Below are 10,160 nucleotides of genomic sequence, written 5' to 3' on the forward strand. Positions count from 1 at the left end.
GTAATGTTCTGCGACTTTTGTCTCCATTTCTTTGTGTTAAATCTGGGTGTTACACCATTTGTTCAGTTTGGTTTCAGGTGTCAAGTTTTGGTTCACTGGCGTTACATCATATTCTGGTGGCAATGCAACGTGGCAGTGACAGAGGGTTGTATAGAGTTCCACGCTCCAGTCTCCAGGGTGAAATGTAAAGCAGGGCCTTTCTTGACACACTGGTTTTTCCAGTGAATAAGCAGCAGAGTGAGTCCGTTAGTCTTTTTTTTGATTTGCATCAGGATCCTTTTGTGGTTGGGATTAAGGCCACGCCCCCAGACGTTGACCTTAGAGAGCAGAGTCAGGGAATCGGCCTTGACACAATACAGAGCTTCTTCACGGACCCAGAGTTTAGGGCTACATCTCGCAAGACGAATATGGGTAAATAATATAAAATATACTCGCACAGAGAAAGAGAGCATTGCTATGGAGACAGCCATTGTGTTTGTGAGAAGACGACATTACTCTGAGACAGCCAAATACACCCACAGGGACCAGAGGGGGACAGGTGGATTATCTTGGGACGCCATGCACTGACCATTAGTTGATCTGTGTAACGAACCAGAAATTAATATTAAGCTCTTATAAGAAATTCTTCTTTTTGGGACTACAGCTGCAACAGTTAATCGATTTATCGATGAGTTATCAACTACTAAATTTATCGCCAGCTATTTCGATAAACGATTGATCGGTTCAAGTAGTTTTTATGGAGAGTTTTGGGAAACACCATCTACATTTTTCTATATTTTTCGGACATTTTATGGTCCAAACAACTAATCGATTAATCTAGAAAATAATCGACAGTTTCATCGATTATGGAGAGAATCGTTACTTGCAGCACTACTTGAGACATCCGTGGTCTCCGTCTCCGAGTCAGCGTCAACTTTTCCATGACACTGAGGTCTCGACCTTACGACGAAGGGCCTTGGGCGATGCATGTTGTGATTCGGCGGCTATATAAATAAAAATTGATTGATTGTTTGATGTGTGGTCTCCCCTTCTTGTTCAGCCTAGAGCATTTCATGGAAATTCAGTTGCATTAAATTGTAAAACATTAGATTGGAAGGCCTCATATTTAATACTCATGTGCATTTTTACACTAATAAAGATTAATTGTGTGAGAAATAATATAAGATGGAAAACAAGCGAGGTTTGAGGAGAAGAATAAAATATGCTTACGATGAAATATGATGTTTAAAGGATCGGGTCAAATATGTATGAGGGGAATACAATTTTATAAAGATATAATCATTAAAAAGATTCACAAATAAAAGTAAATACTTTACAGGATGAATAAACACATACAAATTAAAAGAATCAAAACTAAGTACATTGAACTTGTATGAAAGGAAAATTCCATGAATGAAACATGAAGGTATTGACACACCTTCCAAAGCTACAGGCAATAAAACCACTGCAAACAAAGCCATAAGGTACAGTATGTGACAACGTACATGCTTAAATCCATCCTCATTTCAGTGGGGTCACAATTCAGTATACAATTCAAGAACATCCAGTTCCACCAGATAAGCTCCACGCCCTCATTTGTTCAGATACTTTCGTCATTCATTCATTCAGTGACACGTCACACTGCGTCTCAGCCTTGACGTGGCGTTTCACAACATGCCATTAAACGGTGCTGTCCCTAAACTGGGCACTCTGATCTTAATGATCCTGATTTTAGAGATGCAACAGTTAGTAATTGACTACTAGTTGAATAGCAAACTATTTTGATAATCGATTAATCGGTTCAAGTAGTTTCTATGGGGGGGCGGAAATGTCACAATTCTCTGATTTCAGCTGCTTAAATATGAATGTGTTCTGGTTTCTTACTCCTCTGTGACAGTGAACTAAATATATTTGGTGTGTGGACAAAACATCATCTTGGGGGTTTGTGAAACACGATCGACACTTCACCATTTATGGACCAAACATCTAATCGATGAATCGAAAAAATAATCAACAGCTTAATCGATAATGAAAACAATCGTCAGATTCCTATCATTACTGATTTTGTGTGTTATTTAGTCAAAGGTCTTATCCACCTGTGTGTTAAGATCAGATTCAAAATGGCCGACAACTAGATGGAACAAAAAAAGAATCTCAATGTACAAGGTTTTTGAATTACAATTTCTCCCCTGAAGGCAACATCAGCACCTGACAGCAGACAAGCAGAGTTCGCAAAAGGCTAGAAAGAGCACGTGGAACATATTGCTGCTAAACATTCATATATATATATATATATATATATATATATATATATATATATATACACATTTCCCCCCGGAGTTGGTGGAGACAAATTTGGGCAAAAAAACATAACTCCAAATAAATGATTTGTCAGTGTTGTCTTCTCAGCTCGTTCCTGCTGCCTCAAAGTGGCCAAACAGTCTGTCGTTGCAGCAGAGAAGACCATAATAATAATAATGAACTAGAGGCACCGCATTAAAATATACACTGTGCATTGGCTGAAATGGAGTTTTTATTTCAGAAAATTTGGTCTCGTTGCCATGCCAACAAACCGTCAACATTACTGTGGCCTATTGCCACGTGTAATTGCGAAACTGTGATAAGGATTTCAACTTGCTCAACAATATTCTGCAACCTGCTCCTCTAGGATCAACACCTCTGGACAGAGAGAAGTAGTAGAAAGTAATAATGCTTCAATATATTAATCCATGACTTTCTGAGTCAGGGTTTTTCTACACTGGGAGCTTCTTTTACTTTGAGTACTTTCCTTCTAACGCTGCATTAAGATGATATTGAGGTATCAGGTGGCCAATTTGTAAGCTATTACACATCCTTGTGGGCTTGGCGTAGGCCTGTGTACGAGATCCCAAGAGAAGGGAACAATAGTTTCCTTTTCCCTTCTGGCATTAAGTCAGTTTCAGGCCATTTCACAGTATTTTAGGTCGCGTATAAGTAAAATGAGAAATAAAAACCCCACCTCGAACGCCACAGAACAAAAGACGTGATGACGTATTTTTGCCGTCATTGCATTTTCAATAGACCAGGTCGAGCTTCAAAAACCCTGAACATTTAAAGCACATGTCAAACTTGAACAAAGATTGACAAGGAGGGACGGGTGATGATTTTCAAACAGTCATCAAATTATAAAAGAAAAAAAATAAAATTGTTTATTCCATTCCACTACTGTTTTGTCACCAAAATATACATCTCCTAATATTTGCACCGATGCCAGGTGGAAATTAAAGCGCCACTACTGAAAAGGAACAATTGATGGAGTGGATGCTGATTCAGGGAGACGGAAACCGTGGCTGTCTTAAGCAGAAGTATTTATTGGAAGAGCTCAATATTGAGGAGACTTCTGGTTCGCTACACAGATCAACAGGTTCACAGCGTTCGGCGTCCCGAGAGAGTCTGCCCATCCCGGGTCTCTGTAGTGGATTTAGTTTAGAGTAATGTCGTCATCTCCCCGAGACTACGACACCTCGAGTGAGACACCAGCTGCTCAATGACTGTTTTGTCTTGCCATAGATGAGATGGCCTCGCTTGGGGCCTGAGAAGACTCGTCTTAACAGTTTCTCAGGGGAGGACAGACGAACATTCCTCAACAACTACCATTGGTAAAATCGTCCTTAAAGGACCTAGAAGCTGTTTGACACTAAACAAAAGAAGAAGAGGAAGAGCGACAACGTGTTACTACACCAGGCAGCAGTCAAACGTGTTCTGCACTGTGAGATTACGTGGCACTGTGCAAACAGTGGGAACATAACCTGCCAAACAATTCCACAATGATAATGTGAATTGAGAGTCTGTCGGCCCCATTTGATATCAAACTGCATTATTGCTTGAAACGCTCATCCTTTAATCTGAACTCTGTTCGATCCCCTCGTTAGGACCACACCAAACCAGGGTAGGATCTAAAAACCACTACAGCCGAGCCAGGCTTGTCACATCCGGACAAGATCAACCCTGATAAGATAAGAACAGTTATTGGACTTAGTGAAACCTATAATGTCATTCAACAATGTTCACAATTGTAAGGGTAAAATCTGGACCTAGTCCAATGTAGAGCTGCAACAGTTAATCGATTAGTCATCAAATACCAAATTAATCGCCGACTATTTTGATAGTTGATTAATCTGTTTAAGTAGTTTTTGTGAAGAAGAAAAAAAGTCAGAATTCTCTGATTTCTGCTTCTTCATTGTGAATATGATCTGTTTCTTTGCTCCTCTGTGACAGTGAACTGGATATCTTTGGTGTGTAGACGAACAAAACATCATCTTGGGGGTTTGTGAAACACGTTTTTCACCATTTTATGGAGCAAACAACTGATCGATTAATCGAGAGAAAAAATAAACGACAGATTAATGGATAATTGGAAATCATCGTTAGTTGCAGCCCTGGTCCAATGTGTTCATTTTTTTTTTGTTTGTTTTCACTAATACAATTAAGTTTCTGTGTTTTAAACGGTCTTTCAAACCTCGCCACGACGCTTTATGAGCTACACCTGTGGTGGTGGGGGGGAGGGGCGTCGCACCTGACGCAGGTGTTCACCGGCGACAAGCAAATTCAAAACAGGAGCGAATTCTCTCAAAAGACACGACGACCACAGGAAGGGAAAAAGGACCGCCGAGGTTCTTCGGGGATAAGAGCTAACGTGTTTTCTCGACCGTGTCTGTGAACGAGTCGTTGACACGTCACGTGTGTACAGGTAAAGTGAAGTTTACCTGTCCGGTGATGCCGGTGATGAGAGCCACCTTCGCCGCCTGCGTCGGCGCTCCGTTCGCCGCGGCGCTGGCGACAGCAGTCTGGTTGCACTGGGCCATTTCGAACCGGCGGAGGGGGTCGTTAAGAGTCCGGTGTCAAAGCGAGCGACAGAACCGGTACGAACCGTGTGTGTGTGTGTGTGTGTGTTCGTTCACACCGTGGAGCTTCACCGGCTCCCAAATCACACGACGTCAGACAAATGAGGAAGCGGCGGCAGCCAATGGGAAGAGAGCAATGTGGCGGTGGCAGCCAATGGAAAGAGAGCAAGGCGGCAGCGGCAGCCAATGGGAAGAGAGCAAGGCGGCGGCGGCAGCCGAGGAGGGCCCCTCGCGAAGAGGGTGAGTGTGAAAACAAGGGACCGCGGGCTCTGTCTCACCACAGCGACACCCGCAGGGCGGAGGGAGAAGTGCACAATCCATGGAAAAATATTAAACCCTCATTGATATGTTTAATCAATGATTTTAAGCAAATATATCAAGCAAATTAACATAAATATTAATACATATATATTAAATATATTTTTTGTATATAAATATTTATGGTAATATCTCTATTTTCTTGTTGATTTGGATTTGGATTTTTTAAGTCTTTGCTTTATCTCACACAACTTGTCAGAAACTTTAATGAAGATATAGATATAAGATATTACCAAACCTTTTTTCCTTACTTTAAGTCCTTACTTCTTTTTTAAAGTTTATACATATATATATATATATATATATATATATATATATATATATACAGTATGTATATATTTCTCTCTGTATTTTCATAAAATCCCATAAGTTTTTTTTCTCATCTATTTTTGACAATGTTTAGCCTTTCTAGTACTTTTACATATGTCCGCTAAGATTTCCTGTAAGTACTGTAGTTTCTTAATAAGTTTCAATCCAAAAAAAAAGATTCGCAGTATACCCCAAGCTCTATATTGCCAAAGATATATTATGTTTGTCGACCGAAAGGTTTGAGGAAAGGCACAGTTGACTGTTGGGAAAATAAACAGATGACTGAGCTGATGAAGTTGGCCGAGTACCATCGGGCTAACACAGAACACAAGGACTTTAGTGTCTGAGGTGCACTTGTCAATCCCAAAAGATAAAGCTTGCTCCTAGCCCTGCTCAAACACAGGCCTGGGAAGTGCTTTCCTTACAGGGAGTCAAATCATTTGATAAGGAACTGGCCTCCACGTAAAGTCAATAGGGTCGCCTGGACAAGTGTGTTCCAGGCTCCACCAGCTCTTACCCTCTGAACCCGTTTCCGTTTCTGCAGAGCATGACAAGTTTCATGACCTTGAACTTCATGACCCTATCAGACACCCCAATCCACAGATTCATTAGGAAGAAATCTGTTACGTACAACTAAACGGCAGCACCTATCGCACACCAGAAGGCCCCTCCTTAGGGACAAGCCAGGACATCACACCTTGTTTTACCCCGTTGCATCCATAGAAATGAATCAACCCCCCGGAGGAACCTTTAATACAATCATTGCTCGACCCAAAGAACAAAAGTGTCAAGTAGGAACAGTAGTGTCAAGTAGCAACACTCCCATGCCTCCAGCCAGGATAACCAGAATACAGATAAGTAGCGGGAAGTTTATATGGATAAAGCTATCAATTACTCTTAGGAGGGGCTGAGGGGTAAGTTGGGTCCGATAGCAACTATCAGATTTTTCATCTGGCCTGTGAAGATGATATAGTACCATCTTTATATATATATATCAAGGGGTTTAGGACTAAACTAGTTAACCTCCATGGTGTGCAGATGTGTTTTTTAAAAATGTTCTTCATATTATTCTTTACGTTAAACCAACCAATCAAAGGAGAAATAGAAATATGTGACAATATTCATTCATTTTCAGTGAATTGGGTTTTACTAGTTGTAGTAGTGACATACAAATGAGTGATATAGTAAAACCATTCGGGCACGCATCACCATTCCTGTGCCAACACCTTAATACAAATATAATAACAAGCCACAAACTGTGGCATTTAATGTCCCTGCGGTTGGTGTACACGTGGCTCATTAAACATCCTGCTCAAACAACACAGACAAGGAAGTGACACATGTCGTATTCCAGGAAGTGTACCACGTGTTGAATCAGCGAACAAGAGAAAGTGAGAGCAAGAGAAAAAACAAAGTGGCTCCGAAGCTTCACTGCTGAGAAAGTTCTCCCTCCTTCAAACATACAGAAACATATTTCTAATTCTATTAAAGATCCCAAATATCCACAAACGTTTCAGCCTGAACCCACGGGAAACTTTTGTGTGTAAAATGGAAATAACGATGACATTTTTATAATACATCTTTATAAATTGTGACAATCTCTAATGAAGTATGAGAAGAACCGTGCTGGATATATACTGTGTATGATTGAAGTGTGGAGGGTGTGTTTTTATGGCGCTGGCCTGTGGGTACAGGCCAAGATAAACACAACTCCAGAGGCAGAACTTGATATGTTGACCTCGACTGAGGAATTTCATTTCAGAGGAGGATCCACGTCGACGAGGAATCAAACGCTCCGAGCAGCTAATCTTGTATTATTCTTGTACATTTGACCATGTTTGACGACAGCTGCTCCAGCTGAGCACGGCGGCGGCTGTGTGAGAGCTCTCTCGCTGCTCGACTTCCTGCAGACTGCACAGCATGATGGGAGGTGTGATTTCATTACAGTCTAAAATAAACATGAACGCAAAAAGTGTGTGTGTGTGTGTGTGTGTGCGTGCGTGTGTGTGTGTGTGTGTGTGTGTGTGTGTGTGTGTGTGTGTCCATTTCACACGTTCGTCCATCAGAAGGATCCAGGTTCGTGTCCTCCCCTTGGCCCTGCTGAAGTGTCCATGAGGCCAAACTGAATCCACAAACGCACCATGGAGAAAAAAAAGTTTCTCAAACAGGTCAGCGGAAAACCATGGAAAAGAAAAATGGCTCCTGTCAATTCCGAAAAAGGTGTTGTACAAACACACGTACAGTCCAGGGGGAATTAAAGTCAGACGTAAGAAAGAAATTCAGTTAGTAAAAAGGAAAAATGAAGAAATTAAAAATCCAAAATTTCCCCAGGGATCAATAAAGTATCTATTTATCTATCTATCTATCTACTATCTATTTATCAATCTATCAATCTATCTATCTATCTACTATCTATCTATCTACTATCTATCTATCTACTATCTATTTATCACTCTATCTATCTATCTACTATCTATCTATCTACTATCTATTTATCAATCTATCTATCTATCTACTATCTATCTATCTATCTATCTATCTATCTATCTGTCTATATATATATATATCCATCCATCCATCTATCCGTCTAACCATCTATCTATCTATCTATCTATATATAGATAAGTCTATCCATCTATCCATCTATTTGTCTATCTATCTATCTATCTATCTATCTATCTATCCATTTATCCATCTATCTATATATCTATCTATCTATCTATCTATCTATCTTTCTATCTATCTATCCATCCATCCATCCATCCATCCATCCATACAAATCAAATGCAATGGCCTTCACATGCACCAGACCTGACTGATTAACTACTGGAAATATTGGTTGTTTTATCATTCCTTGTGAATGTTCCTGAGAGATGACGACTGTCGGTGTTCACAAGTAGTAACCAATGAGGGGGCTGACATTAAAAAAGCACGAGTGACATCTCCCGCTATCCATGCTGTGTGGATGGAAAATCACAGGTCAAAGTGTGAGGGGGGAACCCAGAACTAAAGCTCGTTTTCTGATTTGTTTGTTGGAAAAAAAACCCGTCTCTGCCTCAGCACAGAGAATGAATCTCCTTTTTTTCCTCTGACTCACAAGATCGGTGATCTTCTCTTTCTCACCCTCTCGCTGTCTTTTCCAACAGAGGTTTATTTTTTCAGTTGAAGTGATACTGTGGGGATTTCAGGTTGTTAAAGGAAGTTTGGATTCTCGGCAGCTGACCGTGTGAAGTGGTGATAAAGGCACCGGCAGCGGATGAGTTCCACCAGTGTTGCATCCCTCCCCCCGGGGGGAGCGCCAACCATTAATACAGAGATTGCAGAGACTGACTGGGCGGATTATTAAGCTGGTCAGAAACACACTGGACATAAAATGTGTGTGTGTGAGGCCATCTATAGGCCAACTTCTGACACTTCTCTTACTGACAGCTGAAACCTCCATAGTTTAAAGAAATGCTCATGAAATATATTTTATATCTATATACAGTATAAGTCACATCCACCAATCCGCACACACACACATTCATACAGCGCTGCTATTCAGGGTACAGTGTGTTGAGGATTGGGGGAAGCGGGGATCGAACCACCGGCCTTCTGATAAGTGGACGACCGTCTCTATCTTCTGAGCCACGCCTAACTCAGTGACGATACCTGGTGACTAGAATTTTACTGTAAAGACTTCAACCATTGCCAAAAATGTTGGTGTAATTATGAATGAGGATCCATCATTTCAGTGACATCATACCTGCAACTAAATCTGCAAAGTACCTGTTTTAGAATTTCTATTTTTATATTTTATTAATGATTTCTTTCGTCTTTTTAATGCTTCTTTTATTTCTGCAAATCCCATTAAATTATTTAATTACCTTTGTGTATGATAATGCACTAAATAAATAAATGTGCCTTGCATTGCACAGATTTTAAAATTTCTTCTTGGCATTTGAGAGTGTGAACAACAACAGGAATATGAAGCTTAATATGTATATACTGTATATATATATATATATATATATGTATATATAGACAGATAAATATAGATATATATCTATCTATATATATATAATAAAGAAATTAAATATTCAAGTTCTGTTTATTTATTTCCAAAGAAATGTACATGGTGGGAAACACACAAACTAAATTATTTTCCGGTGTGCTTCATTCATTTCTGTCTTTACATTCTACATTAATTACACAAAAGAAAACTTGAAAAAGAAAAAAGAAAGGTATCATAAATTCAAATATTCAAATAAACCACGAAGCTTTCCTACTTCCAAATGGAACCTGCCGACGTCTGAGTGACGAATGTTCCTCCCGCGCCTCAGGGAGAACGGGGACAATGAAGCAAGTCGAGCTGAACTGTGAGTTGACACCTGACGAATGTGAAATCCCGTTTTTGTCTCTCTCCCCCCCGAAAAACACACGGATAGAAAGCTTTGCACTTCAAGTACAGTCTGGTGTTGAGCCAGTGAACAAATGAACATCAGAGTCCACTTCAGTCATGAACATGAATCATTTGTAGGTAGTATTCTGTTGTTCTGTTGTTCTTCATGGAAGGAGACGGGCGGCGAGCGAGAGGCGTGAATGCGTCCGGAAGGAAATCCTAGATCTACACTGAAGATGTTCCAGACGTGTTGGCTGAACCAAGCAGGAGTTGTTGGTTTTGTTCAGTCC

General features: G+C 40.3%; 1 protein-coding gene across 1 annotated transcript in view; it reads right to left on the reverse strand.

The window, feature by feature from the left end:
- The window catches only part of gmds (GDP-mannose 4,6-dehydratase), a 158,035-nt gene extending 153,071 nt beyond the window's left edge, over positions 1-4,964 (reverse strand). The window contains exon 1 of the mRNA XM_035647878.2: positions 4,725-4,964. Coding sequence (XP_035503771.1) covers positions 4,725-4,823 — 99 coding nt within the window. The 5' untranslated portion in view covers positions 4,824-4,964. The remainder of the gene's footprint in view (positions 1-4,724) is intronic.
- Positions 4,965-10,160: the final 5,196 nt, after the last annotated feature.

Source organism: Scophthalmus maximus, chromosome 13 (genome assembly GCF_022379125.1).
Source record: "Scophthalmus maximus strain ysfricsl-2021 chromosome 13, ASM2237912v1, whole genome shotgun sequence".
Taxonomy (NCBI): domain Eukaryota; kingdom Metazoa; phylum Chordata; class Actinopteri; order Pleuronectiformes; family Scophthalmidae; genus Scophthalmus; species Scophthalmus maximus.